This window comes from Ochotona curzoniae, unplaced genomic scaffold, assembly GCF_017591425.1.
Source record: "Ochotona curzoniae isolate NIBS_2020 unplaced genomic scaffold, NIBS_Ocur_1.0 contig_50, whole genome shotgun sequence".
In the NCBI taxonomy this organism is placed as follows: Eukaryota; Metazoa; Chordata; class Mammalia; order Lagomorpha; family Ochotonidae; genus Ochotona; species Ochotona curzoniae.
Genome location: NW_024466446.1, coordinates 8,860,515 through 8,879,507, shown reverse-complemented (window position 1 = coordinate 8,879,507; position 18,993 = coordinate 8,860,515). Strand labels below are relative to the sequence as shown.

The 18,993-nt window shown below is 54.1% G+C and overlaps 1 protein-coding gene across 2 annotated transcripts in view; it reads left to right on the top strand.

Moving 5' to 3' along the window:
* Nucleotides 1-18,993, top strand: part of SMARCA2 (SWI/SNF related, matrix associated, actin dependent regulator of chromatin, subfamily a, member 2) — a 178,061-nt gene that overhangs the window by 153,276 nt on the left and 5,792 nt on the right. The window contains exons 30-32 of one of the 2 annotated variants that reach the window (XM_040988907.1): nucleotides 6,320-6,373; nucleotides 15,390-15,495; nucleotides 15,879-15,980. In XM_040988907.1, coding sequence (XP_040844841.1) covers nucleotides 6,320-6,373; nucleotides 15,390-15,495; nucleotides 15,879-15,980 — 262 coding nt within the window. The remainder of the gene's footprint in view (nucleotides 1-6,319; nucleotides 6,374-15,389; nucleotides 15,496-15,878; nucleotides 15,981-18,993) is intronic. The other variant, XM_040988908.1, reaches the window with a different exon arrangement.

The following is an 18,993-nucleotide window of genomic DNA, read 5'->3' as shown; positions in this document are numbered from 1 at the left end:
TAACTGATATATAAGAAGAAATAATTAGCCCTCAGGAGACAGTTGTTGAAAAGTTTCTCGTTGGATTCTGGGACAGATGTATCTTGATATTTTTAGGAAGAACTGAGATCATTTTAAGCATCGATGGATTGCTCGTGTGATTTCAGCGCCAGGTTTTGTTTGCTGGACTTGGTGTTGTTTTTATTTGAAAGCTAGGGGCGCATAGAAACCACACAGGCACAGAGACAGGTCTTCCAGCCACCTCCTATTTCCCCAAGGCCCACAACTTCCGTGGCTGGCTGGGCCTGGAGCCTGGAGCCAGAAATATGCTATGGGTGTCCCATCCACGGGTAGCAGGGACCCAGGTAGTGAGCCATCGTCCACTGCTTTCCTTTAATGTACAACAGCAGGAAGCCAGATCGAGAAAGAGAGCTGGGACCGTAGCACACGTGATTTGAGACACGGTGTAAGCCAACTCGCATCCACTGGTTCTCTCCCGGAAATGTCCACGACAGTCGGGCAGCCGGGGGCTGAGCCAGGGAAGGGGCCATAAGCTGGAAACACAATCCCACTCTTCCTTACAGGGAGTAGGAATCCCGCGACTCGAGCCACAACCTCCTCCTGGACAATGTACGCACGAAGGACAAACTAAGATGTTGGGTCAGGGTCCGTGCTTCTAAGGCAGGACAGGAGTCCTAAGTCCTAGGCTAACCAGCTGCTTCTATAGGCCTTGTGGGGTTTTTTTGTTGTTCATTTTGCTTGTTAGTTTAAAAATAGGGTACACGAGAGTGCCTTGGACCCCGAGGAGCTGCCCAAAGCCTAAGCATACAGTCCTGCTGCAATGGTTGTTGTCTGACAATGTTGATCTGTTGCCACTGGCTCCCGTTTCCTAATTTCCGCAAGGAGAAAATGTTTTCAAGTGCTAGCCGAAGGTTTTGTTCTCTGCTGATGTGTAAAGCTTTCAAGGGGTCACTCCTAGAGTGAGTGTTGGGCAAGGCAGCTGAAGTGGTTCCTTGGATCACTGCATCCTCCATGGGAGGGCCTGGTTCCTTCACGTCTGATACCGTTTCCTACCAGCACACTGCGTGCAGGGAGGTGGTGGATAATGCCTTCACTTCTTAGGTTCCTACCATCCGTACGGAAGAAGCAGACGGAGTTCCAGGCTCCTGGGCTCAGCCTGGTCTGGCCCCATCTTTTGCTGGTGTTTGAAAAATAAACCAGGGGGTAAAATATTGCACTTCCGGCACTACCTCCTCAGCACCGCTGCCCTCATTCTCTCTGCCTTTGAGGTTAAATGAGAGGTAAAGTTTCAACAGCCATATTCTTACTGTATACAGTAGATACGAGTGATTCTTTGGAAAGATATTCGTCCTAGTTTGCGTGTTTGTACCCTTGACACTTGCCCCCGGAACTGGGTGTGGAATTAGATGATGACAGGCAGGCTGGCTGTAGCAGAGCTGTTCGGAATCTGTAGACGTGGTTTACGGATGCTTGGGTTGGAAGGGGGTGTTCGTCATGTCCATTTCAATGGCTACAGCCCAGATGTTTCCACCTGTTACTGCCGGTGGCGGCCGGTCACGCAACCTCCACGGGCGTGGCTCGGCATCCGCTGGCTGCTGCGGGACACGGCTCACGACACTCCAGAGCAGAACGCCTAAACAAGCCACTCGCAGAGTGAGACGGCTTCAGCCCGCTCACTTCTTAGTTGTTCCCGTTGAAGCTTCAGAGAACAAATGTGCTCTTATTCTGAGAAATAACCTTGGAGACTTGTACAAAGCAGCCCAGCCACCCGGGAAGCACCTTCCTTCAGGTTGAGACACCTTGCTTTGCTGCCTGAGTGAAGCCTGAGCATTTGGCCATACTGCTCTCTGCTGGCGTGCGTCTAATTTCAAACCTGTCCCTTGGGTCCCCCAAACTGTCATGTGATGGTTAATGGCCTAATGGTTTGGTGGTTGATTCTGGACAGCCCAAATCTGAGAGAATATAACCTCAGAGTGCATGTGGTAATTTCATCAACCTTGACCCAGAGGTAACTCATAGTGCACGTGTGACTTACTGAAGCCACCTCCTTCCCCCACCTGCCTCCTCAAAACACAGCCAGCTCCCTTGTACATGAGCGGAACCACGGTCAGCCTTCGGTGAAGCGTTCATTTTGTTAAACCCTGGCCTGTTGATTTTATTTCTTTTTTTTTCTTTCTTTCTTCTTTTCAAGATTGATTGATTTGAAAGTCAGAGTTGAGAGAGAGAGAGAGAGAGAGAGAGATCTTGCATCTGCTGGTTCATTCTGCAGAGGTCCACCATGGCGGGTGCTGGGTCAAGCTGAACCGAGGAACGTCTTCTAAGACTACCCCATGTGGGTGGCAGGGGCCAAATCATGTCAGCCATCTGCTGCTGCTTTTCCCAGGGCATGAACACAGAGCTGGGTCACAAGTGAGGCTGCCGGACCTTGAATCGGTGCCCACATGGGATGCTGGCATCACGGGCCTCGGCTTTACCTACAGTATGACCGTGCCAGCCCATGATTCTTATGTTTATCCTCCTGCACGCGTGTCTTGCCGCTCTTGGTATTGTCATCATTCAGGTCTATTGACACAAGTCTGAATCTGCATTCCTCTGTATTTGAAGATTTGTTGGAAACTACCATCTGGAAGCTTTAAAACAACCAATAGGCAGCTGTCCACGCGGTGTCCCTGAAAATGCCCGCAGACTGACGCGGCCAGAACAGCGGCGTCCTTCCGGCTGCTGATTAACCATCAGTGAGCTCCGAGGGCCACATTGTCACGTCACCCACATTTATCTATCCTTCCTCAAGGTTATCAGCAGAGGCGCAAACCCAGGCCCGCCACGTCTCTAGCCCTTCCCATCTATCAGCCTCGAAAATCCCCGCCACCAAAGTGAAATGGGGTTAGCTTGCTGTAGCTCTTTGTAAGAGACCTCCCGCTGGGGCTTAATGATGTTATTTATCTTTTTCTAGATAGTCCCCATGGCATCTGAATACATTTTTTTTTCTAAGTTTTTACCAGAGTGGGTTGGGGACGGTCAGCATCAGACAGAACCGTCTCAAGGTTGCCCTTGTGGTTTTGAGATGGGGAGCCAGGGGTGATGGGGTGGGGACATGGCGGTTATCTCCAGCCTTCTGATTTCCATTTTCTGATCTTAGTGATTTCCTAAACATGATTAGCAGAAGGAGTCGGCAGGCTGTTTCAGGGTGAAATTAGCTTGCAAGTGGACGCTTGAAATCGCTTGACGTGGCTCCATCACCACTCTTGTCTATCGGCTCTCCTACCGGGAGCTTTTGTTCAGCGTCGCCCCCCACCACCAACCTTGCCTTTCCAAACTCTTCATTCCTCCTCGTGTGCAGTGTCTGAAGACAGAATAGGAGTCAAGCGTCTTCGCCTCCCCGTTCTCTGAGGGGGCACTGTTGGAAAGTAGTGTGTGGGACCTAACCTGGCCACCTGCAAAGGACCAAGATGGCAGGTCCAGTTTGGATGAGTGGGAAGGCACAGGCACACAGATCCTGCCTGGACTGTGGGACACAGGGCACGTGGCTGGATGCCTCCGTGCTTTCCTCAGTTCTTGCTGCTCTCTCTAATGCATCCCCAGGGATGTCGGTAACCCTCAGCCTCTTGTCATCTGACACACACACACCTATGAAATCGCACCCAACATTATTCCCTTGTACCGTTTTTATTGTTTTTTGGTTTGTGTGTGTGTGTTTTTTTTTCCAGCCTTTCTCCTCTCCTCCCTGCCCCCCAACCCCACCAATCCTTATCCTAAGGAAGTGATGTTTCTCTGCCAGATCCTGTTCTGACTGTGTTGTTATGAGGCTGGATAGCCAGGTCTCTGTCCGTCTGTCTCTCAGTTATTGACTGTGTGTTCTGTGAAATGGCCCCCAGGATCCTGCTTGGTTCTCCATCACACATCCTGAGGAGTCCCAATGGACTGTCATGGCATCCCTGTGTCCTGAGGTCCCAGCTGGGAAACGGGGAGAGCGATGCTAGGGGTGTGCCTCATTTGTGACGCGCACTTCCGATGCAGAGTGTTGTCTGCCACCTCACGTGTGGGTCTTCATGCAGCCCTCCCGCTATGAGCCTGGCTCAGGACAGGTGCCACCTGTTCCACTGCACGGCCAGCCTCTGATCTGGGCATCTCCCTGCATCCCTTCTGAAGTAAGGGTCTGATCAGGTTATCCCGCTACTTGGGAACTCGCAGGGGCTTCCCGTGGCCTCCTAAGTGACACTCCGAGCTGTCACCGTAAGAGCCTCGTACAGTGCCAACCCAGCAGGCCTCCATCTTGGTTTGCCCAGCTTGCTTGCACATGTCAGATATCGCACCGAATCCAGCGTGTAGGGAAGAGGGGGCATCTGTGAAAATTCATGGAGAAGAGAATTGAAGGATAGCTTTGTTGGGGTGCAAAAATGTTTCTTAATGCCATGGATGCATGTTTTTTCAAAGATTTAGCTAAATATTTTGAAAGCAGACTTACGGAAAGGGACAGACAGAGACATCATCTGTGCCCTGGGTCACTCCCCACATGGCTACGGCTGCTGGAGCTTTGGACAAGGCCAGAGGAGCCACCTGGAACTCCTTCTGGGTCTCGCACACATACATCGGGGGCCCGAGCACTCAGGCCGTCTTTGACTGCTCTCCCAGCACATCGGCAGGGAGGTGGCTCAGAACTGGAGCAGGTGGGACTCGAACCGGCATTCCTTTGGAATGTCTGTATCTTAGACAGCAGCATGACACTGGCCGTGCACAGCCTTATTCAACATTGCTTATTTGTCTGAAAAACAGAGACAAAGAGATTTTCCTTCCTCTGATTCAGTCCCCCAAGTAGTTATAAAGAGCTGGGGCTGAGGCAGGCTAAAGCTGGGAGGCACCATCTCATCCCGGGGCTGCCACGTGGCCATCAGGACCTTGTGTTCCCCAGAGCCCACTATGGCGGGAGAAATTCACACCAACTTTTTTTTATTATTATTACAAAGTCTCACAAGGAAGCCAATCTTTTTTCTTTAAGGTTTATTGTATTGTATACAGAGAGGAGGAGAGGCAGAGAGAAAGATCTTCCATCTGTTGATTCACTCCCCAAGTGAGCGCAACGGCCGGAGCTGAGCCAATGCAAAGCCAGGAGCCTCTTCTGGGTCTCCCAAGTGGGTGCAGGGTCCCAAGGCTTTGGGCCATCCTTGACTGTTTTCCCAGGCCACAGGCAGGGAGCTGGATGGGAAGTGGGGTAGCTGGGACACAAACTAGCTTCCATGTAAAACCCCAGTGCTTGCTGGGAATAGAACCGGCGTCCATATGGGATCCTGGTGTGTGCAAGGCGAGGAACTTAGCCACTAGGCTACTGCAGTGGTCCTCGGATTTTTTTTTTAATACCTGGGTTTTCATGAACTTTCTGAAATGTCCTTTCACCCCTCCACGTCTCCTCTTGCGGGTTTGTGCTGGTCTTTCTGAGTGCCTTCTGCCACGTGAGCATGCGTGGGTCATCCACTCCTAGGACGGGTTTGCCGCTAAGTGGCCGAGCGTGGGCTGTGCAGGCTGCAGGGCGCCATCTTCACCTAGAAAAGAAGGGGACGGGATGAAGGTTTTCCCCAGGTGTAGTCAGCTACCGTGCAGCTGCTCCCCTGGAAAACACACACACACACACACACACACACACACACACTCTCTCTCTCTCTTTCTTTCTCTCTCTCTCTCCCTCCCTGCCAGAAGTCCTCAGCTGGAGAAGCTGATCCTTAGCTGGAGAAGTATAGAAAGGCCAGACACCCCAGGTGGTGTTTTCTCTCCATTTCCAGTTGAAGGTCATTAATTTTTGCACTCTACTGTGCAAAAACAAAATAATAATAATAAAAATAATAAATAGATCTGGGAAATGGGATTGACTACATGATGTTCAGAGGCTTGCACCAAAGCCACGGACCCCACGGCTCCCCGAGATAAATTCTGTCCCCTTTGCAACAGGAGCCCATGTACCTCTCCTCCATCCCCCTACCCCCTGCCCCACACTCACACCAGCCAAGGAAGTAGCTGCTACTCTATTCTCTGCAGCCTCTGCAAGGTAGATGGACACAGGACTCTTTAGAAAGAGGTGTTTGCATGTCTGTGAGAGAAGCTGCATTTTGTGGGGAGGAGCAAGGGGAACTCTGTCTTCTCTATTCCAAGCGAGGTTCCATTGCACCCCAATGTGATCTTTCTTGCTGATGACGAGCGGGGGGGACTAAGGCTTGGAGGAGGGAATGGACACTCCCCTGGGTCGCTCTAGCCAGAGGAGGAGGCGGAACTGGGCTGGGACCCAGGAGCCTGACTTTCTGACACTGATGTTCTTTCTACTCTGCCGCAGGTGTAACGCGGAGAAGGTGCCCGGTAATTTTCAGTTGGAAATAGAAGGAAGCAGGTCAGGATCTGTCTTACAATCCCATGCCTCTAAATGCAGGTATCTCTCGGCGCACGAAACAGCCTGTTTTGTGGGCTCAAGCCTTTGCAAAGCGGATCTCTCTCTAGGGGCCCTCTCTCCCCCCACTGGTAACCTGCAGCGGGCTACCTGGGCGCCACACCTGTCATGGCTTTGCAGGCCATCGGCACTGAGGTTTTATCTGGGGGTGTCACAGGTGTCAGCAGCGCCCCCTCTCACACCGGAAGCCCACCCTCCCTGAAGACAGGCTCCGGCCCCTCTCCCTTCAGCACGCTTTGTGTTTTGTGTCCTCTCGGCTGCCTTGGCTTGTGAACTGAGTGCCTGGAGCCTGGGGGGTTCCGTCTCCTGCAGGACGTGTGTTCATGCCGGCTCTGCGTTCTCAAGCCGGGCGGTGGCGTGCAAGGGGCGGTTAACTTCCCAGTGGCACACTGGATGAGGTTTTGGGGCGTGACCGTGCGGCCTCCTGGCTGCAAATGATCTTGTGTGTGCTAAGCCGGTCTGTTGAACCTCAGTGTGCCATTGCTTCCATGCAGGGCAAAGCTGAAATGCTTCTGTCCCTGGCACGGGGAGACAGGGATGTGGGTGATACGGAGGGCTCGGGAGGTTTCACCCACATACAGAAAACAACATTTCTTTCTACCTAACCATCTCCTGGGCCCTTTGTAAAAATGCGGGTAGACTCCTGTATTTTGCCGGTATTCCAGTGTTGGCAGCCAACGCAACCCCATCTTGACTAGTCATTGTCTCCCCGTAGGTGAAGGTCGCAGTCAGGGCGACAAAGAACTGAGGTAGTGTCCTGCCTCTGAGTACTGGTCACTCGCAGTGGCCTTCCGTGTCGTGTAAGCAGTTGCCGTGTGGAGAACGTGCGCTCCGCCCCTGTGTGGGGTGGGAACAGCTGGCCGGGGCAGCCTGTTGCCGCGTCACGGTGGTTACTGCTGTTCAGTAAACGCTGAGTGAGCCCTGAAACCAGACACACGCGGACCAGAGCATCCCCTGAGAGAGACTGCCAGAGTTGCATCCTGGCGTTTGTTGTTGTTGTTGTTGTTGCTTTGGCCATTGTGGGAAAGAACGCAAGTCTGGACTTGAATTTGGACTTTGAGACTACAATTGTCTTTTGTGTGTGTGTGTGTGTGTTTGTTTGTTTTTTTAATTTTTTTTATTGTTGTTAGCATTGTATTATGTGATACAGTTTTATAGGTACTGGGGATTCCCCCCACCCCCCCATACCCCTCCTCCCATGGTGGATTCCTCCACCTTGATGCATAACCACAGTTCAAGTTCAGTTGAGATTCATTCCTTGCAAACACATATCTAGCATAAAGTCCAGCGTCTTTTTGTCCAGATAAGTTCAGTGGCCTCTTGGGGAGACCTTCTCTAGTCTGAAGATAGGGCTAACAGACTTAACAACTGGAGAGGCCCGTGATTTGCTTTTCATCCAACATCCTCCCCACGGCGGGGAGGAGACTCTTCCCTCTGGTTCCTCCTCCTCCCCTTCCTCCTCCCTCTGCTCCCCCTCCTTCCCATCACCCTTCTCCTCCCTTCCCCATCACGCTCCTCCTCTCTTCTGCTCCCCTCCCATCTTCTCCTCCTGGTCCCCCTTCTAGAACCCCACTTTCTGCTGCCTCCCCAGCTCCACACTTCTCGCCTCCTCCCCACCTCCATCTCCCCCACCCATTCCCCATCCTCCTCTTCCCCACTTCCTCATCCCCACTCCCAAGTGGTGATAGCAAGCCTGGAAGGAGGATGAATGACTGTAAAAGGGTACTCCAAGTCATGACATCACGCCTGCGCTTTCTGAGGGGGAGATGATACGGCTGTGGTGAGGACCTAGCGAAAGGAGTGCTTCCCGGAGGCCGCCTTTCCATCGCCACATCCTGAGGCATAGCAAGGAGCTTGGGCGTTTGCCTCCACGGGGCTTTGTGCGTCTCATGGAGACTCCGCCATCCCTCCACGTGCTTCCCGTCCCGCTAAGCCTGAGCTGACACTGTGGAGCTGGCAGGCGGCGTCTGGCTGAACTAACCCTTCTGTGCTCGCAAGCACTGGGCAATGTCCCTGTCCATCCTTGCGTGAGCATCACATGTACAGGCGATGTATACAATGGGGCACCTGCAAGCGGAGCTGGAAAGCAGCACAGAAGTGGGTGAGACAAGTACGTGGCACGGAGCAGCTGTGTGTTCCAGGGTAGGTTGTGGAGGAACTTGCTGAGGCGACTCTGGCGAGGGGAAGCGGGCGTGAAATAAGGCAACAGTGTTCGGTGGAATGCATGAGCAGCCGTGGGAGTTAGAGAGAGCAGGCTCCCTCTAGTGCCTACGCCCATGTCCGTGCACATAGGTGGTCCAGGAAAGGGGGAGGCCCCTGCACCCTAAGCTGAGGAATTTTGGTATTAGCTGCTTGGACGGGGCCCTTTGGGGGCAGCATTCTCGAGCTGGTGGCGTTGACTGTGAAGGACACCGGGCAAGCCAGTGCAGTGGTGTATGTCCTGTCCATCACCGGGGGCAGAGAGGAAGCAAGCGAGAAGGAGAGGCATGCCCAGGAAACCCCAACAGGCAAATCAGTGGGAATAAGTGAAGAAATGATAGGGCCACGGTGATACGGCCAGATAATCTTGGCCGGAGACGGAGGGCTCTGAGACCGTGGTGATGGCTGACGAGCCAAGGAGGCCTCCGTCAGTGGGGAGGGCTGTGAGACGGCCGGGAGAGAGAGCCATTAAAATGGATTTATGACAGTGAGTAGGAATCCCCACCTCGAGGTGTGCTAAGACATGGAGCAGCCCGGGTGGGAGGGGCAGAGGGAGAGGGGGAAGGCTCAGGGCTGTTTGTCTCGCACCTCTGCCCTAAGTGGAAAGGGAAGGGTGGTGGTGCCAGCTACGGTGATGCCGAAAGGAAAGGTGTGGTACGTGTGGGGGGGCTGGCCACCCGCCAGCACTGGTACAATAGCCCAGCTCCCGTGCATTCCAGCACAGAACGCCCAAGTCTTGTTCTCCGTGGCCATTTCACCCCGAACCCCTCTGATGCCGGGATGCCATTGATTTCCACCACCCCGGGGTTTCTTGCCAACGTGTTCGGCACCAGGTATTCTACGATTTCTCCGAGCGGGGGAGCGAGGCAGCCGGCATGGTTCTCAAAGTTAGGAGACTAGCGTTAGCTTGGAGAGCAGTGTTGCCCGACAGAAGACGCGTGGCCCCGCGGATGCACTGCCAGGAAATGTTAGCAGTAGGTACAGGGCCGACTTTGGGTCGTTGTCTGGGTCACGGCCAGAGGGGCCAGTGTATAGGATGCAGAGTTGGGAGTTCCCCACCCTGTGCGTTGATGGGATGGGGCCTTCTTCCCGAGTGGTCGCTGCCTCCTGCTCAGAGACTCCGGGACGCGGTGTTTCAATAGCTCATCCCACAACACCGCCCCTTTCAGAGAACACTTAATAACCCACTAAGGGAATATTTTGTGGCGCACAGTTTGGGAAAGGCGAAAGTAGAACAGATGATCATGTGTTGAGGCCAGAGGGGAGTCTGCTCAGGGGAAGGTGGATCCCAGGGATTGAATTTGCCCTCATATTGATACTTTCAGTGGTGACTACACTAGGTCACCTTGACTCTTGCAAACTTGGCCCGTAAGTCAAGCGTTACCAATATACAGCAGGTGCTCAGGCCACACATGAACTTCCCGGTCTGCTTTTGGAAACACAGCCATCTTTCTCTAGCTTCTGATATCGGCCTGGCCTCCAGCATCCTTCCCGTGGTCTCTGCCTGTGAAACTCCAGGGGCTCCTACTCTGAGGGAAAGACTTTTGGTTGGTTCACTCCCCAGATGGCTGCAATGCCCAGGGCTGGGCCAGGTCTAAGGCAGGAGCTTTGTGTGATCTCCCGCACGGATGGCAGAGGCCAAAGTGCTTAGGTCATCTTTTCCCGCTCTTTTCTCTGGCTATGAGCGGGGAGCTGGCTCCAAAGTGGAGCAGCCTGGACTTGAACCCATATTCCTATGGGATGCTGGCATTACAGGCTAGCCCCATAAAATACATTTTTGTTTCTCTCTCTTGTGAAAGTGTTTTCAAAGTGACTCTATGGATGTCTTGAGCAAAAATAGATTTCTCAGAAAGCAAGGAGTTATCTGGGTATGTCCCTGGGAAACGCCCTTTCCTGCGGATCGTGCGTGTTGCTTAAGGAACTCGAGCAGCCTTTGCAGGCTGAGGCGGCACCCCAGTGCCTGCCACCCACTCTAGCACCCCAGTAAGCGAGCATCGTGCTCAACGTGGGCGCAGATAGAGAAGCACCGTTTGCAGAAACTTTGTGCTCTGGAGTGCGGTCCTAAATCAGGGGAGACCTGTGAAGCGTTGGCACCATGAAGAAGGGCAGACGTGGGACAGGCGTTCAGGGGCGGCGTATCGCAAGGGAGGGAAGGTCAGTTCCTTCATCTTGAAAGGAGAGGCTTCTCTGAGTCAGTGAGCAGGTGCAGAGATGAGACGGTGGAAGCTGATGGATGGGCGGCCCAGGGAAGCGGCAGGTGGTTTGGCTTGCTGCACCTGGACCCAAGGGCAAGCGGCATAAAAGTAGAACACGCTACTTCCCCGAGTCAGTACTTGTAAAAACTCAAGTACCGTCTGAAAGATGCTAGAACGCTGGCCTGCACACAGCACTCTGTCGGGTCTTAGGTCCCGCTCCGGAGCCCCTACGAGTCGTGGCAATGAAGGCAGTGAGGATATGCTCGACACCTTTGTCAAGGTAGATTGTGGTGGTTGCGATGGGAAATACAATCGTTGTGTAATTGCATGTGCAAGAGAATGGAAAGGTACCGCTTGGGAAAGCACAGTGTTGACGGTAAAATTCACCAGGGGGACACGGGTCCCTTAAATGAAATGGACATCAAGGGTATGTTCCATGGAAGTCACCCAATCAGAGTTTGTTGTAGGCTGTTTTTGTTTATGGAGACGATGATTTTCAATTGCGTTGGATCGTACCTCTTCATGTTGGTGAACGAGAGAATGCTGTTCTCGATGCTTTGGCTCTAGAGCTTCTGTCGTGTTTGTACCTGGGTGGTGGACATGCTGAGGTTCTGCTGTTTGCTGTGTCCCTTCGGGGAGCCTGTCACCCCATTTCATGTCACGACTTGCACGTTTTGTTTCCATTCCTCTGAAGCACCTCGCTTCGGACACCACCTTTCACGGGAAGCGTTTTTCGTAATCCCGGGATGAACACCGTTCAAGTGTGATTCTCCAGCATGGCCTTGTAGACCAGGAGTGGAATTGTGTCTCAGAGTGGGATTAGGTTCAGAACTCTGTATAAACCCTGGGTGCTGTTCTCGTGGTCCTGCTGAGCCCGGCGAGTCCTCTGCAGCCCCTGGCTACGGAGGCCTTTTCCGTGCAATAAGCTCTTCGGAATGGCTCCCCCTTTCGTGGACCAAAGCCAGCCCACCCATTCCTCTGCGTTTTGCCATCGCCTCTGCTATGCCTGCAAAGGGGCTAGGAGATGATAACTCCAGGGTTGTGGATAAGAGTCCGTAGTGAATTGATCAGCTCAGAATGGTTTCCGGATAGAAACATAGAAAGTTTAAGGTATGTTTTCCAGAAATACATATTAGGGATTCTTGTCCTAAAACAGCTTGGGCTAGTGAAAAGAAAAACATGACATGGCCTCAATCGTCCTGCTTTCGACGAAACAGAAGAAAAAAAGCATTTCTCTCGTGGGAAAAGCAGAGTGAGAACGGAGGGTACCTTTCATCCTCAGGGATGCTCCTCTGGTGGCCACAACAGCCCCGAAAGGGACCAGGCTAATGCCAGCCAACCACAGCTCCCCACGGATCCATCCCTCGGCATGGATGGCAGCGAGACAAGCACGGAGGCCGTCCTGTGCCGCGCCCCAGGTCTGTCAGCAAGAGGCTGGGTCGGAGGCAGAGGGGGGGGACCGTGTCTCCGCCAGGATGCTATGGAATGGTCACCCCTCCTAGGCCACAGCCCCTGCCGCGAAGCGCGGCGTCGAAGCAGTAAGCTTCTTACCCGACACTCTGTCATCCCTCCAACCCTACCGGAAATGGCATCGGAGGTTAAGGTCATGAGCTATAATGGCTTGAGCAGTGAAGAGGCACGGGAGGCCGGTGGTGAAAATGCTGCCTCTTGGTGTAAAACCGAGCCCCAGTTGTGTGTGAGAAAGTGAGGATTCATGGCCATCTGTCCGTTCCCCCTCTGCGTAGGGGTGAGGTGCTTGCCTGGCGCACCTGACAAGTGCCAAGCCTAGTGCATTCCTTTAAGTGATAGTCATGGGATCCACTCTGCTTCACCTGTGATTAGTGATGGCGGGTGCGGCTTAGGAGGTCTGACCGTCTCTGTGGTCCCGGGAAAGGTGGCCTGTGGACTACTCAAAGTGTGTCAAAGCGACACCCCCGACGATACCTCAGAACAGGAGAAACGGCTCAGCTCTCACACTCATGATACCACATGCCATACTTTGGAAAAGTTCTGGCCTTGGCAAAAAGAAAACTATCTCAAAAGGTATGTTGTAGGCGTTCCTGCCGAGCTCAAGTTTCAGAAAGAAATACCAGACATTCCCCATTCTTGCAGCCAAAATCACCACTTTTTTTTTTTTGGCCTGTGATGTAGGCAAAAGCAAGTTCCTGTGGCAGTACGCTAGTGGCCTGTGCATGGAGCATCTGATAAGGTTATGCCAGGGTTGCACGCTGCCAGGGTCTCCCATAACAGCTGACCTCTTCTCAGAGCTGAGCAGTGACTACAGAAGAACCAAGTGAGAAATGGTTACATCCTCAGAGCATCGGGAATGTTAGGGAGATGGTCTCTGCTCACACAGAGAATGGGTGTCTGAGCCCAAGGTGGAATCGAGAGTTCCTGGTGTCATGGCGTGAGGCAGGGGTTCGGGGCATAGGGTTGGGAGTTGGGGAGGGGGGTGCTTAGGAGAGCAGCGGTCAGCAGTGCAGAGCGGGTTTGCCGAGACCGTGCGCGCGTACCAGCGGGCTCGGAAACACAGCCCGTGCTGTCCTGAGGTGGCTTTCTGGGCCAGCTTCGCGCTTGTCCTCCCTTCTCAGTGTGGGTGACAGAAAGGAAAGCTCCCGCATGGTGGGGCTTGGCTTTTGATCCAGAGTCCGAGTGTGTCTTTCTCCTCCCGGTACAGCCTTGGCACCGAGTGTCGGAACATGCAGATCTGTTCTCGGTGGGCACCCCGTGTCTGGACTTGCCCCCTTCCTGGGTTGAGCATTCCTCAGGCCTGACGGAGGACTGAGACGTGAGAGGAGGCGTAGACAAGCCTTTGCCCCTCTGAGACCAAGCTACATCCTTCCCGTGGCCCCATCACAGCTGTCTTAAGCAGCAGCGGCACTGTGCGTGTGTGTGTGTGTGTGTGTGAGACAGGTGTACAGCGCTTTGTAATCTGGCAACAGAAAAATGCCACCATCTGTTGGTGTCACAGAGGGTCAAGGTGATGACCATGAGGTCTGACTCCCAGGTGGGCACCGGGGTCAGCAAGCCCTTGCCAATGAGAAGAAATGGGCCGTCGAGAGGGAGGAATGACCCCCTGTCATTTCCCCTTCTTGCCGTTCTAGAGGTGCCTCTTCCTTCCGATGCCATGGGAGGCAGACTGGGCCTACTACACCTTGGACCCAGAATCGGGGCCCTGGGGTGACAGCGATAGCGACTCAGACGGTGTTTGTCACGGGGCTCCTCTGCTGTGTTAGCACCGGGAAGCGCAGTTGCATCGATCGGTCTTGGGGAGGGGGAGGGGGAGCAGGGGTGGCAGGGAGGGGGAGGGGGTACCTTGGTACTGGGCACAATTGTCTCAAAAGCCAGCCATCCCCACCCCCTATAAAGCACAGTGCTCCTCGGCCTTTTGTGTTCAGCCATGGTTTTCGTATTCATGAGGCCCCGAAATGCATGAAAAAAAAAATAAAGCAGTGACCCAGGATGGCAAGGCAGACACACTCCTCCCTCTGAGAAAGGATTTTCGGTTAATTTATGCCGGTCCCCTATGCACTTCAGCATTTTCCCTGCTGGTTGCTAGGCAACCGGTTGAGTTACTGCGCATGCCTTTTTTTTTTCCTATGATAACTGTCATTATGATTATTTTTTAATTACACCACTGGGAGCGTGGATTAAAACGGCAGACTGTCGCTCGGACCTGTTGTGCCGTTCACCTTCTCGCGTTGTCACACACGCTCCCAGAATCACTGTCTGACACGGACAGGGCAGAGATGGATAAACCTCGGGTGGTGTTTCGCCTCTGGCTTCACAAAAGGGAAGCGGAGATTGGCAGCTCGCGCCAATGACGACAGAGTGGCCCGGCACAAGCCGTTATCGATCTGGGCGGGCCCCCTCGGCACCTTGGACCCGGACGATGCGCATCTTTTGTTCGTCTAGACCGTGCCCCCCGCCTGTGAGAAACGCCTCTGCCTTTTGACCAAATGACAAAGGGTTGCACGCGTGGGGCTGAATCAGCCCACCTCTTAGTGCCTGGCGGGGTTCTCTCTGGTCCCGAGTCAAGGGACCTGTAGGAGCTCCTGGGGCAGACGGTGATGGGGACAGGTGGAGGGGATGGCTCGCAGTGGGCAAACCACTCCAGGGAGGACATCGGAGAAAGTGGTCTCCAGGTGGGGACCCACGCAGCCTTCTCCCCCCCCCCCGCCCCGCTCCCGCCCCCCTAGGTTTTCACCTAGTCTCCCGGGTTAATTTTGACACAGTCTGGAGACAAGAGGGTATACGCTTGTACTCTATTGGTGTTTTGCCAAGCAAAGATGGAAGTCCAAGAAATATTGTAAATGTTTGTATCACAGTGAACAGCTGTACTTGTACTGAAAAGAGGTGCCCGCCTGGATTGGGGGCTGGCAGAAGGGGCATGAAGGTGCCAAAGTTGCCACAAGAGGATCTTCCCCATAGAGGCGGCCCCATCTCCATGGCCGGGATGGAAGTCGCTTTGTTGACGTTTGATGTGTAATAATCCACGTCCCCGCGGTGGTGGCGGGGGGTGGGGGCACTTGATCTCCTGACTGCTCGTTTCCCCCACCTTACAGCTCCGGTCGGCAGCTCAGCGAGGTCTTCATCCAATTACCTTCAAGGAAAGAATTGCCAGAATACTATGAATTAATTAGGAAACCAGTGGACTTCAAAAAAATAAAGGTAGATACCTCATGGACCTACTCCTGCTTTGCAGGCGGATGAGGGAGCAGGTGCACGCTCAGGGGATAGAAGTTTAGAACCACAGCATGGCCATACAATCCCAACGGAGCACGCCAGCACCCACACATGAGACGCGCCACCCGGAAGAGGGGATGCCCTAATGCAAGAGCGCCCCGTGTTTCCCATCGCGGGTGCTGCCACCCTACTGGTGGACGGGCGGGCGGGAGGGTGGGCGTGGTCCCTGGGAGGTTGCCCTGTTGGGGGTCACACGGTTTCTCCTCCCCCTCCTGGCTGGTTCCCTGAAAGGTCTGGAGGCCAAGGGGGGGTAAAAATTGGGCTCGGTTAAGGCATGCAGTCAATCTGACCTCTTGTTCCTCTATCAGGAAAGAATCCGTAACCATAAGTACCGGAGCCTGGGCGACCTGGAGAAAGATGTCATGCTGCTGTGTCAGAACGCTCAGACGTTCAACCTGGAGGGCTCTCAGGTCTGTGTCTTGGGCAGGGAGGTCTTGGATCGACCGGTTTGGCTGGCAGAAGTCAGATGTACAGCAGCGTGCTGTTTTCTGCCGTGCCTACGTGTGTACGTGGAGGCGTTGGCATTTTCCAGTTCACTGTGTAACGTAAGCTGTGTGAGCTCCGACTCAGGTCTCTACCTTGGCACTAGGGGGTGGAATTGAAGCCAGTGTTCCAAGGTGAGGTCTGTGTTTTGTTTGGACTCTGGTTTGTAGCTGGGTTACTGTAGTATGTGGAGTTCAAACTGTCTGATTTTTTGGAAGTCTCGCATTGCTTGCTTTAAAAATGGCTTTTCATCTTTTTCGACTCCCCATCTCTGCTGTTAGCCAATCTCAGGGCACAGATGACGCTGAATCAATGTCAATGTCGGGAGTGCGGATGCTCTCACGCTAATGACATCTCAGTGACTGCTCAGCTGTCCCGGGGACTCGCCCTTCCCCTTGCCGACCCAGCGTGGTCCTCGTCTTCAGCACATGCACCCATGAACACACGGCTTAGGTGCCATGAACTCCCTCCGGCCTCTGCCCTAATCTGACCCTCCCTGACTTCCCGTCAATTCCACTCATTGCGTTGGTGACCTTGGGCATCTTGGGGATACGCCGTCCACCCACTCTGCACTTACATGTGATTGCTTTGTGCTGTCTTAGCCAAGGCCCTAGAACTTGAACCCCGTCAAAGCCACAGTGAGGCAGAGAAGGAACAGAAGAGTCAGCCAAGACGCCGTGAGTGGTAATGAACTTCCACGGCTGCAGAGATGCTGCATTCTTTCACATTCCCCTTGGTGTGGCCGCAGCTCTCATGTCCCGCTCTATGCCAGCATCCCTGGTCCTTCGTTTTCCCCGGAGTCTCAATCACAGATGACCCCTTGAGAAGCTATAGGTTTCCCCAGTTTCTTATTGGACAATGGGGGGGGGGGTTCATCTTTCTCTAAAAGGAGTATGTGCCTTTAGGGCAAGGAGTTGACAGAGCGACCATTTGATTCGAAAGGCAGATTGTCAGAAAAATCTAACTTCTGCTGGTTCACCCCCTACATGGCCGTAGTGGCCAGGGCAGAGCTGATACACAGCCAGGACCCAGAAGCTTCTCCCAGTCTCCCACACATGTACAGGGTCCCAAGGCTGTGGGCCACAAGCAGGGAGCTGGATGGTACGTGGAGCGGCCGGGACACAAACTGGCACCCATATGGGATGGTGGCACTTGCAAGGTGAGGATTTAGCCAAGTAACTTCTGAAACCATGGTGAAAAGTTTGAAGAATCTGCTTCATTTTTTTGTGTGTAAACGAACATGCAGATTGGGTAACAGATGGCTAGAACTATCTCACCTGGCAGGACGCAAGGTTTGTGTCCTGTGGAAAACCTCCAAGACCCTGGGGAGCATCCTGCCTTTGCTCCTGTAAAGTAGTGCATTCCTATAAGTGTACTTCACCTAGCCTAGGACCCGTCAATTCCACTCATTGCGTTGGTGACCTTGGGCATCCTGGGGATGCGCCGTCCACCCACTCTGCACTTACATGTGATTGCTTTGTGCTGTCTTAGCCAAGGCCCTACGTGGTTGCACGTCGGTGGAACCACCCTCTTATTATTTCAAAATCTCTATTGGAAAATTAGATATACAAAAAGGAAAATGTTTTATTCGCTGATTCAATCCCCATGTGGCCACAGCGGCTGCAGCTGAGCCAATCCTAATGCCACAACGCGGAGCTTCTTGCAGGTCCCTCAGAGAGGGTTGAGCTGTCTTTGGCTGCGGGGGGTGGGGAGTGGGCATGAGGGAACAAGAGCCCCCCCCCCGGGGTGCAGAGAGGAGAGGGGCAGGCAGGGGGGCGTGGTCGGCTCCCCCCCCTTGTACCCTCTTGGGCATGAGGGAACAAGAGCCCCCCCCCCGGGGTGCAGAGAGAGGGGCAGGCAGGGGGGCGTGGTCGGCTCCCCCCCCTTGTACCCTCTTGGGCATGAGGGAACAAGAGCCCCCCCCCCGGGGTGCAGAGAGGAGAGGGGCAGGCAGGGGGGCGTGGTCGGCTCCCCCCCTTGTACCCTCTTGGGCAGGAGGGAACAAGAGCCCCCCCGGGGGTGCAGAGAGGAGAGGGGCAGGCAGGGGGGCGTGGTCGGGTCCCCCCCTTGTACCCTCTTGGGCAGGAGGGAACAAGAGCCCCCCCCGGGGGTGCAGAGAGGAGAGGGGCAGGCAGGGGGGCGTGGTCGGGTCCCCCCCTTGTACCCTCTTGGGCAGGAGGGAACAAGAGCCCCCCCGGGGGTGCAGAGAGGAGAGGGGCAGGCAGGGGGGCGTGGTCGGGTCCCCCCCTTGTACCCTCTTGGGCAGGAGGGAACAAGAGCCCCCCCGGGGGTGCAGAGAGGAGAGGGGCAGGCAGGGGGGCGTGGTCGGGTCCCCCCCTTGTACCCTCTTGGGCAGGAGGGAACAAGAGCCCCCCCGGGGGTGCAGAGAGGAGAGGGGCAGGCAGGGGGGCGTGGTCGGGTCCCCCCCTTGTACCCTCTACCCTCTACCCTCTACCCTCTACCCTCTACCCTCTACCCTCTACCCTCTACCCTCTACCCTCTACCCTCTACCCTCTACCCTCCCTTTGTAACAACAGGGGGAGACTCCTTTATTTTGCCGGTAATCCAGTGCTGGAATCCTTCTCCTTGTCCTCGTAGCAGAGGTGACATCACAGACGCCTAGACCCGTGTTGTTTTAAGGCCTACAATGCAAACCTTTTCCCACTCTTTTCCTACAGATGCTATGTGCACTTGTAGGCTCCCTGCCTGGTACCTGTGCACTGCACAATGGAGACCAGGTTCTCAGTGCTAACACAACGTAAAGCAAGTTACTTCACTGTGGTATAAGTTTTTCAAACAATTCAAATTGAGAAATGTATTTGGATTTGTTTTACCGGTGTGTCTGTCTGAGAAGCAGAGCCAATTCCCTCATTCCTGCAGATACCAAGGCTACGCCTGAGGTCTGTCACAAGGAGCTCAATCCCTGGACTGTCTCTTGCC